At 34.7% G+C, this 26,064-nt stretch overlaps 1 protein-coding gene across 7 annotated transcripts in view; it reads left to right on the top strand.

The window, feature by feature from the left end:
• The window catches only part of IMMP1L (inner mitochondrial membrane peptidase subunit 1), an 82,142-nt gene that overhangs the window by 39,580 nt on the left and 16,498 nt on the right, over positions 1-26,064 (top strand). For 4 of the 7 annotated variants that reach the window (XM_007082014.2, XM_042957809.1, XM_042957807.1 and 1 more), the window contains 3 exons: positions 15,954-16,087; positions 17,662-17,750; positions 21,706-21,832. In XM_007082014.2, the coding sequence (XP_007082076.1) occupies positions 15,983-16,087; positions 17,662-17,750; positions 21,706-21,832 (321 nt within the window). In that variant the 5' untranslated portion in view covers positions 15,954-15,982. Of the gene's footprint in view, positions 1-943; positions 1,002-15,948; positions 16,088-17,661; positions 17,751-21,705; positions 21,833-26,064 lie in introns of those variants that run through there. The other 3 variants (XM_042957806.1, XM_042957808.1, XM_042957810.1) reach the window with 2 other exon arrangements.

Genomic DNA, 26,064 nt, shown 5'->3' with positions numbered 1-26,064 from the left:
CCCCAGTATGCATATCTTGTTGACTTAGCACCAATTAGTAAAAAGACTAGCCTTTTCCTGCTGAACTGTATTAAAACCTTTGTTATAAATCAGATAATCATATAAGTGTAGCTCTTTTATTTGGTTCTGTTCCTTTGATCTGTTTGTCTAGATTTGCCACATATAATACTCTTCTGTAAACTAACCATAAATTATGATATTTGAAGTAAGTTTCTCCAGTTTTGTTCTATTTAATGTTTGCCTTGGCTATTCCAGGTTTTTTGCATTTCTATATATACCTTACAATGAGTGTGCCATTTTGTACTGGAAAAAAATTCTCCACTGGAATTGTATTGAATCTGTAGACCAATTTGAAGGGAATTGATAACCTTGCAAATTCTTTGAATCCATGAACATAGGTGTATCTTTCTATTTGTTTAGGTTGTCTTCATTTTCTCTCAGCAATGTAACGGTCTTATACATGTTTCCTTTGACTTTGTTTCAACTATTCGATGCTTTTTTTGGAGTTGTCATATATGTTATTTTAAAATTTTGTTTTCTAGTTGGCTTTTGCTAGTATGCAGAAATTTAGTTATTTTAGTGAATGAATGAATGAATAAATTCAGTTTCAGTGATTTTTTGCACACTGATCTTCTGTCAAGAGACTCTGCAAATTCACATGTTTATTCTTTTACTGTGTAGAGAAATCCCATTTGTTAATGATGACCTTTTAACTTCTTCCTTTCCAGTTTCTCTCTCTCTTTTTTTTTTTTTTAACTTTATTTATTTTGAGAGAGAGACACAGGAGGGGCAGAGAGAGAGGGAGACAGAGAGAATCCCAAGCTGGCTCCACGCCATCAGCATAGAGCCTGATGTAGGGCTCGAACCCAGGAACCATGAAGTCATGACCTGAGCTGAAACCAAGAGTCTGACGCTCAACCAACTGAGTTGCCCAGGAGCCCCTCCAGTTTTTATTTCTATTTTAGCGAATTGTCATGTCATTGGTTTACCATTAATATGATGTAAGTCCTAAGATTTTGTTATTGTTGTTTGTTTGTTTTTGTAGATAATTCTTGTAGGTTAAAAGAAGTTCCTTTTTACTCTTAGTTTATCAAAAGAAGTGTTGAATGTTATCAGATACTTTTACTGCAGCAGTGTGGGTGGTCATGTGATTTTTTAAAAATCCTATTAATATGCACAGGTTAATTTTAAAATATTTTGCCAACTTTCTATTCTTGTAATATACTCCATTTGCTCATGCTCTTTTTTATATACCATTGTATTCAATTTGGTAAGTTTTGTTTAGAATTTTTTGTTATCTATGTCGATGGGACCATTGTTTTGTAATTTTCCTTTCCTGTTATGCTCTTGTCAAGTTTTGGTATCCAGGTTATACTGACTGCATAAAACCAGATGGGAAGTATTCCTTCATTTTCTATTTACTGACAGAGTTTATGGTTGATGTTATTTCTTCCTTAAATGTTTGGAAGAATATTCACTGATAACAGTGAAACCATCTGGGCCTGGATTTTTCTTTGTAGCAGTATTTTTAAATACAGATTAAATTTCTTATATATCTGATAGGAGTATCCAGATTTTTTTTTTTTTTTTTTTTTTTTTTTTTTGAGAGAAAGAGAGAGAGCAAGTGGGGGAGGGGCAGGCTGGGAGACAGAAACCCAAGTTGGCTCTGAGCTGTCAGTGCAGATCCCTATGCAGGCTGGGACTTATGAGCCATGAGGTCATGACCTGAGTTGAAATCAAGAATCCGAGGCTTAACCTCTTGAGCCACCCAGGCGCTCCAGATTTTTAATTTCTTCTCTTCAGTCTTGATAAATTGTATCAATTAAACTTAAATTTAACTTAATTTAAATGTTAGAATATTTAGGCTAAAGCTTTTTATAATATCCTTTTATGATCTTTAGTGTTTGTCAGATCTCTTGTGTTGACTTTTTTAATCCTTAATACTGGTAATTTGGGTTCTCTCTCACCCTGATTTTTCCTTAATCAGATTTGCTGGGGTTTATCAGTTTTAACTAATTTTGTTAAACAACCAGCTTTTGCTTTCATTGAATTTTGCTATTGCATGTTTGCTTTTTATCATTGATTTGTGTTATTTTTTCTTCATGTTTTTTGGTTTTAATCTGTGCCTCTTTTTCAGTCTTTTTCAGATAAAAGCTTAGGTCATTAATTTTCACCCTTTTTTATCTTATTTGTTAAAAGCCATAAGTTTTCTTCTTACTGCTGTAGATAGCCCCCACAAGTTTGTATGTGTCATATTTTTCTTATTGTTCAGTAAAAAATGGAAATTTTTAAAGATGTATGTTCTTTAAGTTCCAAACATTTGCAAATGCTCAATGATCTTTTTGTTATTGATTTCTAATTTAACTCTCCTGTTAAATATTTCAGAAAATATACTTTGCATGATTTTTGATCTTTTGAATTCTTAAAATACTTTTATTCTTGTGAAATATTTCTTTTTGTCTGTAGTACCACCTTAAAGCCTGTTTGTTTTCAAATTGATATAAATAAATGGTGACTCTGAATGGAATTTCTTTCACTTTCATAATTTCTGTGGCGTAATATTTAAAGTTTGTGACTAGGAAATTTTTTTTTTTTAAATCTAATCTGACAATCTTCATCTTTTAATTGGCAAATTCTTTGAGATTTAATGGACAATATTTTTGAAGTAAGTCTACCATCTTTCTATTAGTTTTGTGTTTTTGTCCTCTGTTTTATTTCTCCTGTCTTGTCTTCTTTTGGAATCAAAGTATTTTTCCTCACTCAAATCTTTTTTTCTTATATTAACTTATTAGTTATATAATCCCTTTTTAAGAAAAGTTTTTATAAATATTTTTATTCTTTATATTATATAACATGAATTTTTGGCTTTTTATTAACTCAAATACCACTGTCACACTTTCAGAACTGTGCAAAACTTATTTTAACTTCATTTAAGTCCCTTCTACTTTTTGTACTATTACTTATGAAAGTAATACTTCAGATTGTCTTACAGCCCTAAAAACATTGTTGTCGTTGTTTAAATGTTTTCATTATCTTTATCCAAACGTACCCTTGAGTTTTCTTTGTACCATCTTGCTTTTGCCTGTTTCATTTTGTTTTTGCCTGAATTACTCCTTTAGTATGTATTTTATTACAGATCCACTAGCAAAAAAATTTCTCAAAATTTGTTTTCTGAAAGTGTTTTTTAGTTTTGTCCAGATTTTAAGGGATTTTTCACCGATTCTAGATTTACAAATTGGTAATTTCAGCACTTTAAAGATGATATTGCATTTTTTTCTGGTTTCCATTTTTCTCATAAAAAGTTAGCCATTCCATTCCATTCCATTCTGTTGAACAGACAAAATTCTTCATTTGAAAATAAGGTAGTCTGTAATTCTGACCACTTTCAAAGTTTTCTCATTGTCTTTTTTTTTCAGAGTAGTTTTTTAGAGCAGTTTAGGGCTTACAGCAAAATTGAGGGGAAGGTACAGAGATTTTCCGTGTACTACCTGCCCCAACACATCCATAGGACATGCCCATTACCAACATTCCCCTCCAGAGTATATTTGTTACAGTTGATGAACCTACATTGACACATCATGATCATTTAAAGTTCATGGGGTACAGTACAGTTTATTCTTGGTCTTATTCTTAATGTTACTTCTGTGGGCTTGGGCAAATGTATAATGACTTGTATCCATCATTACAATACTATAGAATTTTCGTAGCACTAAATCCTCTGTTATCTGCCTATTCTTCCCTCCTCCCAATTCCTGGAAACAACTAATCTTTTTACTGTCTTCACAGTTTTGCCTTCTCATTGCCTTAATTTCAGTAATTTTACCGTACTGGGCCTCGATGCGTTTTGTTTGTTTCTTTTGTATTTATATTGTGTAGCGTTTACTAAATTCCTTAAATTTGTGAGTTAATGTCCTTTATCAGTTTTGGAAAGCTCTCTACCAGTGTTTCTTCAAAATATTTCTTCTGTCCTATTCTCTTTTCCTTTAGATCTCTGACTATATTTGTTTCCTGTATTGTCCACCTGTTTTCCTCTCTGTGCTTCAGTCTGATTACTTTCTCCCAACCTGCTTTCTAGTTCATTTGTCTTCTGTTAGGTTGAGTCTAATCTGCTAATAAACGTAATGAGCTTTAAATTTTATTTATTTTATTCTGTGGTTTTGTGTTGTGTAGAATTTTCATTTGATTAAAAAAAATGTTTTTATTTATTTTGAGAGAGAGTGTGTGTGTGCATGTGTACTTAAGTGAGGGAGCAGAGAGAGAGAGGGAGAGAAAGAATCCCAAGCAGGCTCCTCACTGTCCGCCCAGAGTCCAATGTGAGTCTTGATCTCACGAACCAACCCTGAGATCATGACCTGAGCCAAAATCAAGAGTCAGATACTTAACTGACTGAGCCATCCAGGCTCTCCTCATTTGATTTTTAATAGATTTTATTCTCTGCTCAACTTCACCTTCTTTTCCCCCATTGTTTTGAATGTTAATCATAGTTATTTTCATGTTAATGTTAATATCTGAATCACCTGTTTTTTCTCTTGTGTATTTTTTTCTGTTGGCTTTCAGTTATTTTGTTCTATTTTATAACCTGTTTTGATTGAATGCAGTCACTTTGTCCTATTTTCTAGCATGTTTATAATTATTGAACTAAATTAAAAATTATAATAACCCAATTTTAAAAACTGTCAGGGGATTGAATAGACATTTCCCCAAAGAAGATATGTAAATATCCATTAAGCACATGAAAAAGCTGTTCATTGGTTATTAGAAAATGCCAAAGTCACAATGAAATATTTCTTTACTTTCACTAGGGTGGCTCTAATGAAGACATAGACAGTAACAAGTGGCATTGGCAAGAATGTAGGGAATTTGGAACCCTTATATATTGCTGTGTATGTGAAAATATAAAATGGTACAGCCACTTTGAAAAAGGTTTGACAGTTCCTCAAAAAGTTAAACATCATTTTCATGTAACTCATCAATTCTACTCCTAGATATATATCCAAGAGAATTGAAAACTTATGACCCCACAAAACCTGTACACAAATGTTTTAGCACATTCTTTATAATAACTAAAAAGTGAAAACCCAGATGTCCATCAACTGATAAAGGATAAACAAAAATGTTGTATCTGTGCATTGAAATATTGACAGCCATAAAAAGGAATAATGTGCTAATGCATGCTACAACATTTATGAACCTTGGAAACATTATGCCAGGTAAAAGAAGCCAATAAAAAAATTCCACTTATTGTATGATTCCATTTGTATGGAATGTCTAGAATAAGCAAATCCATAGACACATGGTTGCCAGGAGCTAGAAGGAAGCGGAGAAGGAATGGAGAGTGACTGCTAATGGGTATAGGGTTTTGGTTTGGGGTTTTGTTTGTTGTCTTGAGAAGATGAAAATATTCTGGAATTAGGTAATGGTGATGGATATACTAAAACCCTTTGGATACACTAAAAACCTTGTGGATGGGGTGCCTGGGTGCTCATTAAGTTAAGCATCTGACTCTTGATTTAGGCTCAGGTCATGATCTCATGGTGTGAGTTTGAGCCCTGCATCAGGTTCTGTGCTGACAGTGCTGAGTAGGCTTGGGGGAAAAAAAGGAAAAAACAAAACAGAACAAAAAACCAAAACCCTGTGGATAAACTAAAACCACTGAATTTCATACCTTAGTGAATTTAATGGTATATGTATTATGTATCAATTTTTTTTAAAGAAGGCCTTCTACTCCAAGGTTATAAAAAAAATATTATAGGAGTTCTAAATAATGTTGTGCTCTATGAAAATTAAACCTTTTACTTTTGTTTTTCCTCTGCAGGTAGATAGTGTATGAATAGGTTACTTTAATCCTGTCTTGGGTTGGTTGTATTCTTTGTTAAGGCTGATCTATTTCAGTTTTGCCCTCACACCCAGTGGTAACCTTACTGTAGTCCTAACTAACATGGCCAACCTTGGAGGGTCTTCAAGTCCAGCCCCTGTCTCTCTCACATGGTGTGGTTTTCTGTGGTGGCTGACACCTTTGCTTAGGTTTCTAGCCTTTTATTTACTGCTTTCTGCTGGTATTCTGGAACTCACACTCTGCTCAGTGGCAGTTTAGCGGAGCCTTGTGGTTCCTTCCTGTTTGTAGCTTGACCCTTATGTGCCATCTACTTTCTTGGCTAAGTGAGACTGCTACTTTCTGCTAAAACTCTTATTTTCCTGTGCTGCGAATTGGCTACCACTCTCAGAGAAAAGGCCAGGTGAATGTGGAGCTTGCCTTATGTTCTTCCGTTCATTCATAGATCCTAGCCCCTCACATCTTGCCTAGACTGCTGCCTAATGCATCGAAACAGCTATTTTGTATATTTTATTCAGATTTTGTAACTGTTTTATTGTTTTCCCCAAGAAGGTTAATGTGGTATAAACCTTTCTGTCAAAACTGGCATTGAAGTCCTCCTCTTGCCTCCTTTCTTCAATATTCAATCGTCTATTTTTCCTCTCTCCCTTTTCCCCTCTCTCATTAGTACTTGCACCTCATCATTAGCCTCTTTCCCTGTGGGATTCTTACCATTGGCTGTCAAGCATGCCACTATGTTTCTTTATGTTTTAAAAAACCTGCTCAATGCCACATTCTTTCTCTTAACTCTGCTGCAGTGGCTTTCAGCTGAGGGTGGTTTTGCACCACAGGGAACATTTGGCAATGTCTAGAAACATTTTAGTTTGTCACAACTGGGGAAGGGGATACTACTGGTATCTAGAGGCCAGAAATGCTGCTAAAATCCTACAATGCCTAAGATAGCCGCCCACAGCAAGGACCTGTGTGGCCCCATGTGTTAGTAGATGAAAAAACCCTGCTCTACTGTCTAGCTTGCCTGCATAGCCAAAATGTTTAAAAGAGTTGACTATTTTTGTTGTCTCCTTTTCCACATCTCCCTTTCATACTTTTTAAAAAGTTTTAATTTTTTTCAGATAGTACTCAGATGATTTTTAAAGGTAAAATAATGCTACAACACTTAACAAAGAAAATGGCAGTTTTCTCCTAACACCCTTTAGTTACATAGTCTTGGCTAGTTAGATGTAGATGGAATGAATGTGGTTTATTTTCCTGGATAAAAAGACAACAAATTAGTAAGGAGTAAACTCTTAATAATTTTTTTCTGCTTATAACTTGGATGTAGTAGCTAATCTTGTTAGAAAATAAATCCCTTCCTTTATAAAGTTCCTATTATTCTGGTTTTCTCTTGTTTGCAGTAGAATGCAGTCCTCACTGTGATAGGGCTTATTTTTCCAAGACTTCTCATGTGTGAAACTTGCTTTGAACTCCAGGGCTCATCTCATACACACCCCCTTGAATATATCATGAATATATCAAATTTAACATGGCCAAAACTGGACTCTGTTTTCTGTTCCAAATATGGGTATGACTAAAACCCTGTGGATAGACCTCCATTTACCCAGTTACTCAGTCCAGAAACTTGAGGGTCATCCTGATTCTTTCTTTTTCCTTGCCATTTATTTTGCCTCTTAAATTTCTCCAGTCCATTCCTTTCTCTCCATTTCCACTGCCACCACTGTAGTTGGTCCAGCCTAACTGCCCTGCCAGCATTTTTATTTCTGCCCTCATTGCAGTTCTTCCTCTACATCACAATGAGTGCTACTAAATTGAAAATCAAATTATGTTACTCTTCTGTTTAATTAAGATCCTTCAGTGGCTTCCCATTAGTCTTAGAATAAAATCCCAAATTCTGGAAGACTGTAAATAATCTTGCCTATCTCTTTATTCTCATTTTATGTCCTCCACATAGTGCTCCAGCCTTCTTTTATTTTTTTAAAGCACATGCATGCTATTTTTTTCTGCCCATAAAATTCTTCCTGTCCTTTCCATTATTGTTATTTTCTTATTGTTCAGAACCCAACTTTAGTGGTATTTCCTTGGAAAAATCTTTCCTAATTCATCCTAAAGAATATATGCCCCACCCATCAGTCTTTATCACTTTACCCTAGTTTTTCTTTTAGAAATTATTTAATATATTTATGTGTTTATTTCTTTACTCTGTATGTTTGTGACATCAATCCCAATAAACTATAAGCTATACAAGGACAAGCATCATGTTCACTATTGTATTTCCAGGGCTGCTTGCGGTATCTGGCATATCGTAGAAGCTCAGTAAATATTTGTTGAATGATTGAATGACTGTGAGGATATCCTTTTCCCCCAGTGCTTTTTCAAAAAGTTATATTCTGTGCAAATTGGTGCAGCCGCTCTGGAAAACAGTATGGAGGTTCCTCAGAAAATTAAAAATAGACCTACCCTATGACCCAGCAATAGCACTGCTAGGAATTTATCCAAGGGATACAGGAGTACTGATGCATAGGGGCACCTGTACCCCAATGTTTATAGCGGCACTCTCAACAATAGCCAAATTATGGAAAGAGCCTAAATGTCCATCAACTGATGAATGGATAAAGAAATTGTGGTTTATATACACAATGGAATACTACGTGGCAATGAGAAAAAATGAAATATGGCCTTTTGTAGCAACATGGATGGAACTGGAGAGTGTGATGCTGAGTGAAATAAGCCATACAGAGAAAGACAGATACCATATGGTTTCACTCTTATGTGGATCCTGAGAAACATAACAGAAACCCATGGGGGAGGGGAAGGAAAAAAAAAAAAAAAAAGAGGTTAGAGTGGGAGAGAGCCAAAGCATTAGAGACTGTTAAAAACTGAGAACAAACTGAGGGTTGATGGGGGGTGGGAGGGAGGGCAGGGTGGGTGATGGGTATTGAGGAGGGCACCTTTTGGGATGAGCACTGGGTGTTGTATGGAAACCAATTTGACAGTAAATTTCATATATTAAAAAAAAAAAAAAAAAAAAAGTTATATTCTGTAATAAAATTGGGAGAAAAAAATAGTGCTGTACACATTCATTTACACTCCATCTGGATTTACAATGAACATTTTGCTACATTAGTTTTCTCTGTTCCTCTGTATATGTACATATACATGTATGTGTGTATATGTAAATATTTATGTGTGTATATGTGTGTCTGTGTATAAACTTCTCTGTATTTATCTTCTCTGTTTCAGTAGTAGAAGTAAACGATATGAAAGTTATACACATAACATGTCTAAATCAGTGTTTCTCTCCTACAAACAAGATCATTCTCCTGCATAGTCATGATATTGTTAAGAAATTTGACATTGAGGGCACCTGGGTGGCGTGTCCCACTCTTGATTTTGGCTCAGGTCAGGATCTCGTGGTTCGTGAGTTTGAGCCCCGACTCAGGCTCTGTCTGCACTGACAGAACTGAGCCTGCTTGGGATTCTTTGTCTCCCTTCTCTCTGTCCCTAACCTGCTGTGTTCTCTTGTCTATCTGAAAATAAAACTTTAAAAATTAAAGAAATTTAATATTGAAACAATGATATATTTGATTTACAAACCATGTTCAAATTTCCTGTTATCCCCATAATATTTTTTATTGCTTTTTTTTCTTTCTAATATTCCAGGGTCCAGTTAAGGATTTCATACAGTATTTGATTATCATGTCCTTATTGTAACTTAAATGGTAGTCTTCTTATATTTTTTTCTCTTATTAAACTTCTATTTTTTTAATTGGTCAAGTTGTTGTCTTGTACAATGACCACAATGGATGTATGGAATGGGTATGTCTGATTATTCATAAGTAGATTTAGGTTACACATTTTTGGCAAGAAAAGTGCACTCATGATGATGTACTTGTCTTTGCATCGTGTCAGGAAGCTACATAATAATCAGTTTGTACTTTTATTTATGCAGCTACATTTGCTCAGTTAAGATGTTTACCAGATCTCTTTGTGTAAAGGTATTTTGTGAATAATAAATTATTTACTTGAATACTTTGCATATATCCTGTTTACCAACAACCTTTCACCCAGTAATTTTTAGCATCTATTAATGACCCTTGCCTGAATCAATTATTATATTGGTGGTAGTTCTATTAATTCCCTCTATATTTATTAGCTGCTATTTTTTTTAACGTTTATTTATTTTTGAGACAGAGCATGAATGGGGGAGGGTCAGAGAGAGGGACACACAGAATCTGAAACAGGCTCCAGGCTCTGAGCTGTCAGCACAGAGCCCGATGCGGGGCTCGAACTCACGGACCACGAGATCATGACCTGAGCCAAAGTCGGCTGCTTAACCAACTGAGCCACCCAGGCGCCCCTTAGCTGCTATTTTTTGATAAAGAGCTTTTCTTATCTCCAACACATATATCTATTTAAAAAAAAAAATTAGTATGTACTCAATAGATTTCATTTTAAATCTAATGTATCATCTGTGTTAACTTTTTTTTTTTTTTTTTAATCCCAAATTTGGCCAGTGAGAGACCCTTTAAAGTGGTTCCTATGCCTCCATTTGTCTTTGAGCACATGCTTGCTTTCTGGCACAAGATTGTTCTGCCCTAAACTGTTTCTCCTACTGGGGAATGATTTGGAGACCAAAAATCTGCATGCTAAGTGTGCTCATTGCTACTACAATGTCGTTGCTTCTTTCTAGTGGTCTTTTCAGTGTTCTGAGCTAGGATGATATTTAATATAGGCAGGCAGACAGACCACACACACACATTTCTTTATTTAAATAAGTTTGTTTTGGGACATGAGGATTGCTCATTTGGTTACGTATCATTGATTTTGGCTTAGGTCATGATCTCATGGTTTGTGAGTTCGAGCCCTATGTTGAGCTGGCAGTGAGGAGCCTGCTTGGAATTCTCTCTCTCCTTCTCTCTACCCCTTCCCCTACTCACACGTGCTCTCTCTCTCAGGATAAATAAATTTAAAAATTTTGTTTTGATACCGCCAACACCTTCCTAACCCTTTATTCCATATTTCTCACTTCTTTCTCTCTAACATTGAGAATCTTGCTTCCAATAATTTAATGTTTGTTCATTTGTACTATCTGAAATACACATAAAAGAAACAACAACAACAGACCTACTAAGAGTTTAAGATTTCATTTGCAAATTTTTTTTTTTTACCTTAGTTTTTCTGTTTGGTAGTGTTAGCATTTTGAGTATACAGACAGGCTTATTTTTCTTGTTTTCAATTTTACAATTCCCTTGTTTCATTTTTTTTTTTGCTTCTATTTTTTTAACAATGTAAATGAAGCATTTGCCTCAGAACTGTATACAGAGGTATACTCACCCTTATCCCTTTCACACTGTTCTCACCTACTCCATTTATAAATGTTACCATTTTCATTATTTTCTTTCTCTTTGATAAAAAATTATTTTCCCTTTTTCCAGAAATGATAAATTACTCTATTTACTTTTTTGTACCTTGGTTTTTTAAAAAAGCAGTTTATCCTAGAAATCATTTATTATTAGCTCATAGAACTCTGCCCCCTCCCCTCCCCCCCCACCACCACCATGGGTGTATAGAATTCCCTTGTGTGGTGTTCTGTAATTTAGTTAACTGTTTTCTATGGATGTGTATTTGGTTTGTTTCTGCTTTTGCTATTTCAATAATGCTAATACAAAGAATCTTGTGCACATGGTGTTTGAATCTTGGAGCTGGGTAATTCTTGAAAGTGGGATGGTTGGTCAGAGAGTAAAATGTATATGCCATTACGATAGCCACATTCCTCTTTTTAGGGGTTGTCTATTTTGCATACCCATCAGCAGTGTTTTACAAATGCCTGTTTATGAGAATTCCTTCATTGACATCAAATATTGTAAACTTCTACATGATGAGTTTTTTTTTTTAATAATTTTATTTATTTTTTTGGAAGCTAACATTAACATTCTTCTTTTAATTTAAATCGAAGTTAGTCAACATACAGGATAATATTGGTTTCAGGAGTAGAATTTAGTGATTCATCACTTACATATAACACCCGGTGCTCATCCCAACAAGTGCCTTCTTTAATGCCCATCACCCTTTTAGCCCATCCCCCCGAGTTGTTATTTTAGCAAATGGTGGGTATATTGTATCACCAGGACACCTATGGAAAACAGCTGACACACTCAAAGTTGGATAATGTAAGGAAGGTTTATTTACAGAAACTAATTACAGAGGTGTGTGCAGGGTATGGGTGAATCACCACGGATAGCACAGGAACCAGCATCAGTCAATCTGTTTTCATTCCTAAGCTCGAAGGGACTAGGTAAAGGAAGGGTCATAGGAACCTAGGAGAGAGATTACTGTATAGCAGACTGCCTTTGGAGATTCAGCGACCTTTGGTCCAAACATAGCCAGGCTGAGAAGAGTCCACAGGTAAGGAGGCAAGAAAAGACATAACTCTTCCTTCCTCTGACTTCCTACTGGAGTTCAGTTACTGGGTACAGGAGTGCCTTGATGTAGTTTATATAGGTCAGTTTTCCAAGGGCACATGGAAAAGGGTGGAGAGTAAATCTGAAGGGACAAGCAAAAGTTATCCAGAGCATGTATTCACTTATAGATCCATAGACCTTTGAAGTAACTATGTAAAGCAGAGATTTGGAACCTCTGTCTTAATCCTTTTTGCTAGAAAGGCTACTGAGTGCTAGCAGTGTGTGGCTTATTTGTGTTTTTTATGAATGCTACTTTCTGCTCTGAGATTACTCTTTAAAAAATCCATCAGCTCTTATTCTCAATTTCAATATTCCTCAACAGTGTTTTTCAGTGCACTTTTAAAATACAAGGCCACGTAGTCTTTTATCCTCAGATTTCTCTCGAAATAGCTTCATAGCTCTTTTTCCCCTTAATAGACTAATATCCAAAGTAATTTTAGACACTTCAGACTCCATTCTGTTGCTAATTCCTATAGGGAAGAAACAGGGTCTGTTAACTTCTTTCTTTGGATCACTCTCATCTATTAATTTTATTATTTTATGAGACAGTTCCATTACAAACATTGTATTTGGAGTTGGGCATTGTCCGAGTCATAAAAAAGCCTTTATGGCCCCAATTACTTCTGAATGTGAGTTAATAACAAGCCTTCTCAGTGAATCAGAACCACTGTATAGTTACAGCGTCTCAGTACTTTTGCGTATGTTTTTTAACCAAGTGGATTATATTGCATAATCCAAATGATTTAAATTTTGGTAGATTGCTAAGTGATTTACCCTCTAATTTCATCTTTCACCTGTATTACCAATAGCTTTTTGGTAAGTGCCGTATGTTTCCTCTTGTTTAAAAATACATCCCCTTTCTAATATCAGGTAGGCCCATTTTTATTTGCATTTTAAAATGTAATATACACTTCACTACTTTTAGGATTTTTTATCATAAATCAAATTTTCAGAGCTAAGCTACAAGACTTATCCCCTTTTCCCTAATCTTATATTTGGAGCAAAGTAGTGCTCAGACAACCTAATTAATATTATAGACAAAATGTATTCTATTAGTATTTCATTTTTCCTCTTCATAGTCTGTTTGAATTAATAGAGCTTCAGTCATAGAGTGTTTTTATCTTTAAATAGCACTTTTTCTTTTTTGAACTCTAGAAATGGCTATTTTTTAAAGTGCATCAGTTATAACTGTAAGCCAGATTCCTTATTTCTCCTGATGGGAAGAGTTATTTTTCACATTACCTCAATGATTTAATGAGAAGACTTTTTAATATGTTACTGACAATTTCTTTGGTATTTGCATGTCTCTCCATTAACCAAAAATCTCAGTGGTCTTCTGATAATCGTTTTGAACATTGTTAACTATTCTATAATGATGAAGATGTGGATGGTAGAGGAGATCGGATTCAAAATTCATTCATTAATTTCCTCAGATAAGTCTTCTGTTTACTGTCCTCTTTGGTAGGACCTGAGGATTCAAAGGTGAACAATACACAGTCACTACCCGCAGACATAAACAAATGTACTATAATAAGGGGAAAGACATAAACAGTATAGTGTGGTAAGTATTATAATCAGTGTATGCCTAAGGAAGGTGAGTGACACAAAGCATGAGTTACATTTCTTGGGATGGTGCCAAGGAAAACTTGTTAGAGGAGGAGGCATGGTAAATGTTTAATAGGTGAATGAACACTAGTAAGTAATATAACGCTAATAAAAGATACAGCCCTACGCTGTAGGCTATAAAATTCTATTATCTTATTTAAAGATAAGAAACTTGAAAATACAACTAATGTTAGGAGGTTATAGAGTATATAGAGTAGATTGCCAAGTGAATGATACAGTAACTAGCATACTAGCATTTATTGAAATACTCTGCTACAGACTACGTGTCTGATCACGTGTAATCACTAACTCTCTTAGGTATTGATATTAAGTCTGCTTTATAGAGGCATAATAACCTCATGGAGGTCACACAACTAAAATATGGTAGAACCAGGATACAAATTCAAACAGATCAACTTTAGAAATAGTGCTCTCAGTGGTGTGTGTGTGTGTGTGTGTGTGTGTGTGTGTGTATGTGTATAAAAAGGCCCATGGGAACCCTGAAGAGAAAGAAAATCTTGCCTGTTGAGAGCATTTGGAGAAGAGTTGCACATTAGATAGATGATGGATATCATGAAGAATACTCCAGGCATGGGTGTTGGCATAAATAAGTGTTTACTGGCAAAGTTTCCTTGAAGAACAGACCAGTATAATTGAGTAGTCAGGTCATGTAGGAGTATCAGGGAAGATCAGGTTAGAAACTGAGGACAGGGTGGGAGCCATCTGTCATGGATCCTGAAAATGAGTCTAAGTAATCTGTATTTCATCTGATAGAGAGCCATTGATGTTATGGGAGCAGGAGAGTAATACAGGAGTCAGTGTAACATAATTAAGTTCTTAACTCTATCATTTTCCATCTTTGTGATGTTGAGTATATAAGTTCTCTACACTTAGGCTCCCTTTTTTTATCTATAAAGTGATGATGATAATAATATCTACAGAGGTTAATTTGTAAAGTGTGACATGTAGTAAGTATTGAACAAATGTTACTTATATATTATTGATGTGTTTTAGTAAATTTAATCTGAGAACAATGATTGTAGCCTAGGCCTAAACCATAGGCCGTTAGTTAAGAAATAGTTGTAATAGGTAAATAGAAAGGAAGGGAAAGATACTAAGAATATTTTAGATGGATAATATTTTTAAATTTTTGTAGCTTTGGGATGCCTTGGTGGCTCATTCAGTTGGGTCTGATTTCAGCTCAGGTCATGATCTCATGGTTTGTGAGTGTGAGCCTTGTGTCGGGCTCTGTGCTGAGAACTCAGAGCCTGGTGTTTGCTTCAGATTCTGTGTCTCCCTCTCTCTCTGCCTCTCCCTTGCTTGCACGCTGTCTCTCTCTCTCTCTCTTTCTCTCAAAAATAAACATTAAAAAATTTTTTTTGTAGCTTAAAAAAATATATGGTCTTTATGTTGTTTCATAGTATTCATGTGATCATTGTATCAGTAGTTAATAGCTGATAACTGAATATAACTTTATAATTTACAAAGCACTTTGGCATGTTATTGAATTCAATTCTCAGAACTGTCCTATGAGTTATTATTATTTCCAGGCCCAGAGTGGTTAAATAAGTCATTGAAGATTACACAAGTTAATGAAAATATCAGTGTGATACTTGTATTTCCATATACCTATTCTAGTGCTTTCTCTTTTATATCCTGTTAGGCAAGAACTGATACAGTGTAGCAGGTAACAATATGGAAACTGTTATTAGTACTTTGAAAGAGTTAATATTTTTTCTTAGGTATCTATCTTAACACCAAGAAAAGAAACAAAGCATGAAAGGAGACAAATTTAGAGTCTACTAGTTACCTAATTCATATATAAACCAGTGATATTATTTGAATATAATCTCTGTTCAGAAATAAAACTATTAAGTGTCATAATTTGTCATTTAAAATAGCATTAGGACAAATGAAAATAAGCTCTTGCTTTTCTGCACCAAACTGTATTAGGTATTTACTACATTCTGACTGATTGTAAATATTTTACAATAGAACTATTTCTTAAGTGTTTTTAAATAGTATTGATCATGAAACTTTTTGAAATTTACCATCAGGCCAATGGTGGCAGAGTCTGCATAGAACTATGCTTCGTGGTGTTCTGGGAAAAACCTTTCGACTTGTTGGCTATACTATCCAGTATGGCTGTATAGCTCATTGTGCTTTTGAATATGTTGGTGGTGTTGTCATGGTAAGTTTTTACATACAAGAAAATAATAATTTTAAATATATACTTTTTTAATGAAGGAAAATGTGTTTTTTCTTTATTTTAATGGAAGTTATTTAATAAAATGGGACTATTAAAGCATAAAATCTTTCTAAATTTGGGGTTGTAAGAGAATGTTGGAATTGGCACTAATATAAAATTAAGTAACATTACTTCAAATAAGGTTCTGTATTCTGTTTCTGAGAGGGGCCCTACTAATAATCTAATAATAATAGTTTTCATTTATTGAATGCTACTTACTGTGTTCCAGTGATGTTTGAGGTTTTATATTTACTAACTCATTTAATCTTTTCTACTCTGTGAGATACTTATTAGATAGAAATCCATCATACATAAGAAAAAACTGAGGCTCAGTAAGCTTAAGTAACTTGCTCCAAGTTCCATAGTTAATAAGTAGATTTGGAATTGCAAGACAGATTCTCCACTTTTCAAAACTCCTGTCCTTAACCAGTTGTGCTTAACTGTCATTAAAATAAATGATTATTCTGCCTGTGTCAATATTAAAATATTAAGGCTACCCCCCCCAACCAATGCCTTTTCTTAATATTGCATCATAAATCTACCAACTGTTAATATACTAATCTTTTGTCATATAAATGAAGGAATGAATTGAATGTCCAGTGAGTGGGTTTTGTTGGTGGTATGTTGTTTTAACAGATTCACAGTCCTACAACCTCAAGTTTAGTTGGAGAAATGCAAATAAACATATTTAACTAGAAGTCCCCTCTTTGATTTTTTAAATTTACATTGGTACTTCCAGTGGGTTACAGAGATAGCATATATAAACTTTCATTTTGTTCTTTGTCATTTCTGCCTCGGTAAGAAGTTTAGAGTAAAAAGTTTCATCTACGCATAAGTGAAGTCAATGGAGACTGGTGTATTTAGATATTTTAAGTGGCAGTGATCCTTTATTACCGTTCTCAGGTATACATGAAGATTATTGTTTTAATTCATACTAATAGACCATCTTTAAAGTGCATCTCATCATGCCACTATTTTTCAGTAGAAAATACAAATTGCAGCCTCATCAAATGAGTAAGCTATTCTCTTAGAAGAGAACTCAAGGCATGAACGTTTTGAGAATAGTATGATACTACTTAATAAATTACCATCATAGGCACTGGGTATTTGATAATAGCAAGAAAGCAAATAAATCATTTATTCAACAAATATTTATTGACTATCAGCTTTATGCCAAAGCATGTTTTTGGTGTTGATTATATAGCTTAGGAATGTGAGTGATAAGGTCCCTGACCTCATGGAGCTTACATTATACAGGATGGTCAAAATTTGGAAACATATGTTATTCACGTGTTATAATGTTTTCTCACTCAGCCATTTTTAATATACTTACCTGTGTTTCCAGACTTGGTGGCCACTCTGTAGAGTTGAACTTACCTGGGAGGTGCCAACTTATGAATCATCAGCCAAGCTTGAAGAACATTTGTTTGAATTTCTTTCTTATAAGCCTGCTCAGATGATTTATGTTCTATAAAAAAGGGTTTCCATTCAAATTAAAAAATTACCTCTCTTTTCAGTGTTCTGGACCATCAATGGAGCCTACAATCCAAAATTCAGATGTTGTCTTTGCAGAAAATCTTAGTCGACATTTCTATGGTATCCAAAGGTAAATTTCTGTCATAGATACATTAAAGTTATGGTGAAAACATGCATTCACATTGTGTCTTTTCTGCAGTTTCTTAACTTTATTTTTAAAAACTCTTCTGTAAATAACCAAATTAATGACCATCTAGTTAAAATTTTGATTCAAATATTTTCTCTCAGTTTGAAAAATTTAATAGTTTCTGTAAACATGCAGTCTTCTGGGTCACTGTTCCTTGCATTAGAGGCTACAATAGAATAGCAGCCCATTTTATAATGTACAGTCAAGCCCACTTTACTTTTTTGGGGGGAGAGAGGGCCCTACAGTGTTTTGAGTGAAGAACCTAGGGACTTAGGAGCTACATTACATATGCAAACCAATGATTGCTTTTTAAATATTTGAAATAATCCTGAATTTCTTTTGATGACTGTTTTATTCTTCATAGCTTATGATGAGCACTTGATGATTCTTCGACTATAGCACTGTATATACCTGGGAACCAGGAATCTCATCTAGTATGAGTCTCCTGGTTAATTAGGTTGAAAAACTCCTTGACAAATACTGTTTCCCACTAAATTTTTAAAAACCCTATTCTGAGTGGTGTTTCCAGTCCTATGATACTGTTTATTCTGCTTAACTATGTATTATTCCTTCTGAATGAATGTCAGGTATTAGTAATTTAATGTATTTTCTTTTTTCTTTTTAATTTTTATTTTTGAGAGAGAGAGAGAGAGAGAAAGAGAGCGCAAGTGGGGAGGGGCAGAGAGAGAGAGGGAAACACAGAATGTAAAGCAGGCTCCAGGCTCTGAGCTGTCAGCACAGAGGCCAACAACATGGGGCTTGAACTCATGAACCATGAGATCATGACCTGACCCAAAGTTGGACGCTCAACTGACTGAGCTACCCAGGTGCCCCCAGTAATTTAATGTATTTTCTAAAGGGCACTTCTCTGATTCCCTAAAATTTTGGGTTCATTAGTTTTTCACAATTATTAAAAAATAAATACTAGCTTTTCTTCTCCATAAACTACAAATTTGACTCATTTGAGTTGTTATTTAGCTTATGGCATAAGAAGGTTTAAGCACTCCTCTTTCATTATTGGCCTTTTCTATAGTCTGTTTCACATTACTGAAAAATCATCAAGAGTAAGTGTAAAAGTATTCTTTACATTTACTGATCTTTCACCATCTTAGATTCTGTACAGAACTTGAAGTTATCTCTTGGTCAGGCTCTATACTATGGTGTCTGGGTTAAATTCTCCTTCACATCTTTTACTCATAACAACTTTAAGATACCAAATTGATAGATATGGGATTATAAAATAAGACTTGCATTACAGGGGTTGTGTTCTAGCTTTCTTTCCTTTTTACCTTATATCCAAAGCACTTCATACAGTCTTTGGATTAATTAGAGACCTAGCATCACTGTAGCATGAAGATAAACTGCTGTTTTCCATGCTAATGAGATGATTTTACTCTCCTAGTCCTTGAGCATCTTTAACAAGAAGCTGAACTTGTTGGCTAAATAGATTTTGAATGAATAGCTCAATATTATCTTTTTTTTTAATAGATACTCTTTGCATTCAGATGGGTAATACAAATAACTACATTCAGTAAGTTAATTAAGATTCTTTGGAGGTTTCATTTGGTATTCTGTTCATTCAAGAGGCCCATTAGGTTAAAGGGCAGCTCAAAATCTGGCATTTATATGAGATATACCAAATAACTTTTATAACCAAGGGAGTTGGTTGGTAACTTCAACTTTAAAAATATTACTCTCCTGAGTATTCCTTTTACCTACAGCACAGAACTCTGAGATTTTAGGGGAATCTCGGACACTTGGCAAGAGATCCTTCAGCTAGCTGCCTGTTTCTAAAGCTAGAATAGCCATCCGTTTAGGCAAAATAAAAGTCTGCATAACTAGTATTTAAAGCACATGAATCTCTTTTCAGTTAAATGCACAGAACACTCATATTTATAATAATCACAGTCTCTTATTACTATTTATTCTTTCACCAAATAGTTAATGAGCACCTAACTTATATGCAGTATATTATAGAGAATGTTAAGATGAATAAAATATTGGTCTTTTTCAAAAGCTTACAATTTAGTAGGTTAATCAGGATGTTTATAACTATAAATGTGAAAGGAAAATTTAAACCTTACTTCTATTAAGTTCCTTTAAACATCCTATTTGAAAGAGTTGAGAATCCAAGGAAAAATTATTTTGTAAGCTCTATAGTTAGACCACCAAAAGTATAATCTGCATTAATATTGGTTTCTGTAAAAACACCTTGACTGAATTATGATTTTTATGTTGCCATTCAAGTACAGAATTTAAGGGTCATATTGATTATTTTTTTTTAAAACGTAAACTGAATAAAACATCCACAGAAAACATTTTATTTCCCCAAAGCTAGCCAAAATCAACTTTGTTTAGTATGTTACAATCTTTGCAAACTTATTCATCTGAAAGTTCCATTGGTATGGTTCCAGTTGGTTGAAAAGAGACTAGTTTTTCCCATTTCAGAGAAAGGGCAGCCTTATATTACCTGCAAATTATAGAATTTAATGTTTTATTTTTATTTATTTTTTGAGAGAGAGAGTACAAGGGTGGGGAGAGGGGCAGAGGGAGAGATAAAGAATCTTAAGCAGGCTCCATACTCAGCGTGGGGCCTGACGCAAGGCTCAATCTTGTGACCCTGGGATTATGACCTGAGCTGAAATCAGGAGTTGGATGCTTGACTGACTGAGCCATCCAGGCGCCTCTAGAATTTAGTATTTTAATAGCTTTCAACTCCAAGAAATTATTGTTCCAGTGAATACTATTACTGTAAAATTTCTGATGAAGAAGGCGTCTTTTATAACCTTACATAAGAATCCTTCCTGTATATTCATTCCTCTTTGATTTGGTTATTTAAGACAATTTTGTCTTACCTCCCAAACTAAACTTTATTTTTGTTAGCTAATGATTCCAGTGTAATTAATCAGAATTTCATTTTTGACTTGGCTACCAAAAAGTTTAGAACTCATATTAATACTTATGTATATAACAATAACTAGGTTTCTGATTTGACTATCATCTTCCCTTTATTTTTATAGCTTTTACTGTTTTGATATGTGCACCTTTTATTATAACTAACATCAAAGTATTTCCGCAACTGTGTACAAACAATAAGTAAATATATTAAATCCTTTCAAATATGTGGGTTAGTCAACAGAATTCACTTACTACTAATTTTTTGCAGAAAGAGAATTGTGTTCTGTTTGGTTGGGGTGTTAGCCTTATTTTGTCTCCTTCCTCCATTTTGTCTCCTTCATTTCCACTTTTAAAGATCTTTCTTATTTTTCTAACACATATATATTGTTATTTCTTCCATGAATCGTGCCTTTGATAAGTAATCATACCCATATTGGTTATATATGTTTGGTACTCCAATTTATTTTTTGTAGTATGTGTTTGGGCAGCTTTTAGCATTTTATTTGGTTGTATCTTCTGATATTATCCCTCAAAAATAAGTCTGACTATACTGTAAATTATCTGGGTTGTTTATATATATTGTAATTCCTCAGTTCTTTGAGCTCTAGGGAAATATTTCTGCTATTTCTATATTTTTATGTGCTCTAGAGTCAATACTACCGGCTGGCCAGTAAAATTAACGTAGTTAATTTGGTGATACTTACGTGGAATTGCTTTTACATAGTTTTGGTTCTAAAAATTTGGATATGGAAGTAATATATAGTAGGTACAGTGCAAGAAGGTAATTCTTACGGAATTACCAGAAATTTTAAAATCTTCTAAGAGCTTCCACTACTCTTGTTGTATTCTGACCCATAAAACAATCACAAAGCTGGTAAATGTATGAGAGGGTCAGTATGTGAGAGGATAAACAGTGTTGGATTTAAGTTGTAAGGGTCCGTCCATGTGTTTATGCTTAATGAATAACACTGACCTTTCTTTGACTTTTTTTTCCCCTCAGAGGTGACATTGTGATTGCAAAAAGCCCAAGTGATCCAAAATCAAACATTTGTAAAAGAGTAATTGGTTTGGAAGGAGACAAAATCCTCACCAATAGTCCATCAGATTTCTTTAAAAGCCATAGTTATGTAAGTAACATTTTAATTATGTTATTCATTGATTAGCATTAACTGAACACACTGACAAAAGAAAATAACTTTTTTTTCATATTTTGAGTATAAGTTAAAATGCTGCATTAAGTAGAATTTAAATATGTTTGTGTCAAGGGACGCCTGGGTGGCTCAGTTGGTTGAACATCTGACTTTGGCTCAGATCATGATCTCATGGTTCATGGGTTCAAGCCCTGCATTGGGCTCTCTGCTGTCAGCAAAGAGCCCCCTCCGGTTCCTCTGTACCCCTCTCTCTCTGTCCCTCCCCCACTTGCACTCTCTCTCAAAAATAAGCAAACATTTTAAAAAATATATGTATTAAGAACAACTTGGCCATTATATTTTATATATTTTAGTTCCCTTTAAAGCCCTACATAAATACCTCAATAATAATTGTTGCAGGCATGATAGACCAATGAATGTTAAAATATTGGGCAAAAGTTTGAGAAAAATAACTTATTTGCATAGTCTCAAAGTATCTCCTTCAAGACATTTATTACAAAGGGACAAATAGTAGCTCGTAGAGGGGAAACTGGAAGGCACCACTTAATTGAGTGATCAAGGTTAACTTCACCAATAAAAGGACATATCAACATAATGTAGTTCCTGAAGTGAAGCACTGAGAAGGGCGCATCACTTTTGTGATATTTTTGCAGAAGAAAGTGTAACCTCTGCCTAATCATGAGAAAGCATCAGACAAACCCTGAGTGTCATTCTGCAACATAACTGACTAATACTCTTAAAAAATGTCAAAGTCATGGGACACCTGGGTGGCTCAGTCGGTTAAGCATCCGACTTTGGCTCAGGTCATGATCTCATGGTTCGTGGGTTGAAGCCCGCATTGGGCTCTATGCTGACAGCTCAGAGCCTGGAGCCTGCTTCAGATTCTGTGTCTCCCTTTCTCTCTGCCCCTCCCCTGCTCATGCTCTGTCTCTCTCCATCAAAAATAAATAAATAGACGTTTAAAATATATATATATATATAAATGTCAAAGTCATGAAAGACAAGAATTGTCATCGATTGGAGAAGACAAAGGAGAAATGCCAGCTAAATCGCATCTAGGATCCTGGCTTAGAAAATTTTTCCACTGACTTGTTAGTGGCAAATCTGGTAAAATCAAAGTCTGTAGTTTAGTCTTTTTAAATCTGATTTAAATTTTTAGAATAGAAATTGTATATGCCTTAGTCTAATCAACTTGGTTATCCAGTTAGAAAAAGAGAGCAAGAGCAGCAGAATGGAAGAGTGAGGAGCAGGTGTAATGTTAGCTCCTCTCACCAATCACCCAGCTGCTGTGACAGAGCTTATGGCAGGGAGGGTGGTCTTTTCTTTACTGAACATGTGCTTTTCTTACTTTAGTGTTATAACTTAATTTTTTACTTTCTTAAAAATACTCTGTGTCACCCTCAAATTATCGATGTAGTTGTTACAGCTGTTGACTAACTTTACTGTTAACTATCTTCATTCCCAATATAAAAAAATAATTAAGAGTTAAATTGTCTTGGTCATTGTGTATTTATTTTTAACTCTAATAGCCTTTGATTGCCTTGTAAGTTTGATCAGTAGATTATTAAATCTATTATTTATGTACCACCCATAATGCACTATGATTCAGCAGTGCAAATGTTTTTGATGCTTATTACCATAATGCTAAACATAGTAGTGATTGTTAGCTGATAGTGATAATAATGTTGAAGATGATAGTGTATTATCAGATAACCTATTTTTTTCTATGACCTTCATCATGGACTTTGTATCCTTTTATACTTCATTTTAAAATGTCAGAATTTTGCATAATGTTTCATCTTCATGTGAGTGTTAACATTTCATAAACATTCTAGTCACCTTTAAGTTGTTTTAGCAACAAGCATATACTTGAGACCAGAAATAATTTTGCCAGTAGACAGAAGAACAAAACATATACATGATGGCATCTACTCTCTGTGTACTTAAACATCATACAATTGTTGGTGTTTTCTTCTTAAGAGTTATTAGAGGAAGAACATCAGGGGATTAGATCTTTGCTAAGTAATCTGAGCAAATAATCAGAGCACTGTAAGATGTAAATTTTTTGAATATTCTGTATAAGGAAATACATTCATCGAATTTTTATTGTCTATGAATCGGTAAATTAGAGGACGCTGCCATATTGTTCTAGGTATATTTTGTTCACTTTGGTTTGACATTTATAAGTGACAGACATAATTGTAGTACTATTAGCTAACACTTACTATGTATTTACTCTGTACCAGATACTGTTGAAACTCTTTACAAGGCTTAATTTATTTAATCAACCAAACAGCAACCCAATAAGATAGGTAGTAGTAGTATTTGACAGATGAGAAAACTGGACAACAGGGAGGTTAAATAGATTGCCCAGTTTCAAATAGTGAGAGACAGTTGGAATTCAAACATATCCCCTGGCTGCATCGAAAATTGTACTCATTACCATGCTACTACTACTTCTCCCAAAATATCTTCTACTGATTATTATTATACTCTTATCAAATTGTACTTCCCTTAAATGTATTTGTCTTCAATATTTTTTTAAAAAAGAAAGGGGACTATTTTTGATCAGGGGCAATATTGGTCCTGAAAGAGAAGCCACTGATTTTTTTTTTAAATCTTTTTTTTTTTTTTTTTTAATGGTTATTTATTTTTGAGAGACAGAGTGCAAGTGGGAGACACAGAATCCGAAGCAGGCTCCAGGCTCCGAGCGGTCAGCACAGAGCCCATCGCGGGGCTCGAACTCACAGACTGTTGAGATCATGACCGGAGCTGAAGCCGGATGCTTAACCAACTGAGCCACCCAGACGCCCCTGCCACTGATTTTTTTGAAGCCTTCCCTGCCTCCACCAGTTTTTCTAAGCTGGGCTTTTCAAGCAAGTAGAATTGTATAGTTATTACAGAACCACTTTAGCAAATGTGTTCCATTAATCAAGGTGATTTATAACAAAAATTCATCCAAGTTTGGAGCACTCTGAAGAGATATCCAAACCTTTGCAGGATCTCCCCCTCTAGAGTGTTCCTTTTTCAGCTATCTCTGTGGCACACTGGTGCTGTATATTATGAGATGGGTTTCTTTCCCTTACCTATGTAACCACTTAGAAAAATCATTGTTGTTTATGATGAAGACATTGCTATTCAGATCTTGATTGAGTTGCTTAGTAAAGATGATGAATATTAAATATGTTGTGAATTCCAGGCAAAAAAAAAAAAAATCTCCTAAGTAGGTGCTTCAGAAAGCAAAACACCAAAATTGTCATTTGGAACCTACAACTTAGAGTTTAGCATATGAAAGAAATAGCATTGTTCGTAAGTTGGCAAAAACGAATATAAACAGATCACTGGTTAAGTGATGTGGAACCATTTTATTCATTCCAGAGTTCTAAAAGTCCATGTGGCAGCAACACTTACAAACCATGATTTATTTTTTGCATTAAGCTTTTGGAAACTGAGCAGTCCCTATCAGGTACTGTTGGAGTGGGTTTTGCTCATTTCAGTGGTGTTGAGGCCAAAAATGCTTTTCTTGGGTTATGGGCTGAGCATTGGCTACTAGGATATGAGCTTAATTTGTGACTTTGAAAAGAAACATATTATACTCAGCTCAAACATCTTGAATAACTTGCCTTTCCATACTACAGGAATTCCTGAGTTTGAAGTTAAAAGCCACTAATTTGCCAAAAATAATTTAGTTAGAAGTAGAAGCATTTAGCAAATGCTGCTACCATTGGGGTGTAAGACAAATTCATATCTTGTTTTCTTGGAATAACTTCAGACTGCTTTCTGCTTTTACCTTTCCCATTTTCTTGCCTCCCTACACCATCACTGATTATTCTCTACACAGACTCTGAAATGATCCTTTTTAATAATGGTGCTTGTTAAGTGTAATAATGTTAGTCTTTTCCTCAAAGACCCAAGTGACCTCACATTTCACTCATAAGAAAAGTCTAGGCCTTACAATATCCTGGAGCCCCTGTAAGATCATTCTTCCTGCTGCCTGTACTTGTGGTTAAAGGTCGAATTAGAATACAGGCACTCTCATTTGTCTACATATTGTCTGTGGCTGCTTTCACTGCAAGAGCAGAGTTGAGTAGTTGTAACAGAGACGATATGGCCTGCAAAGCTTAGGCTGTTTACTATCTGCCCTTTACAGAAGAAGTTTGCTGACTCTTGCTTTAGAATATAAGGTTTTTCATGGCAAAGATTTGTTT

The sequence above is a fragment of the Panthera tigris genome, chromosome D1 (genome assembly GCF_018350195.1).
Source record: "Panthera tigris isolate Pti1 chromosome D1, P.tigris_Pti1_mat1.1, whole genome shotgun sequence".
NCBI lineage: Eukaryota > Metazoa > Chordata > Mammalia > Carnivora > Felidae > Panthera > Panthera tigris.
This window is presented reverse-complemented; position numbering and strand designations above follow the sequence as displayed.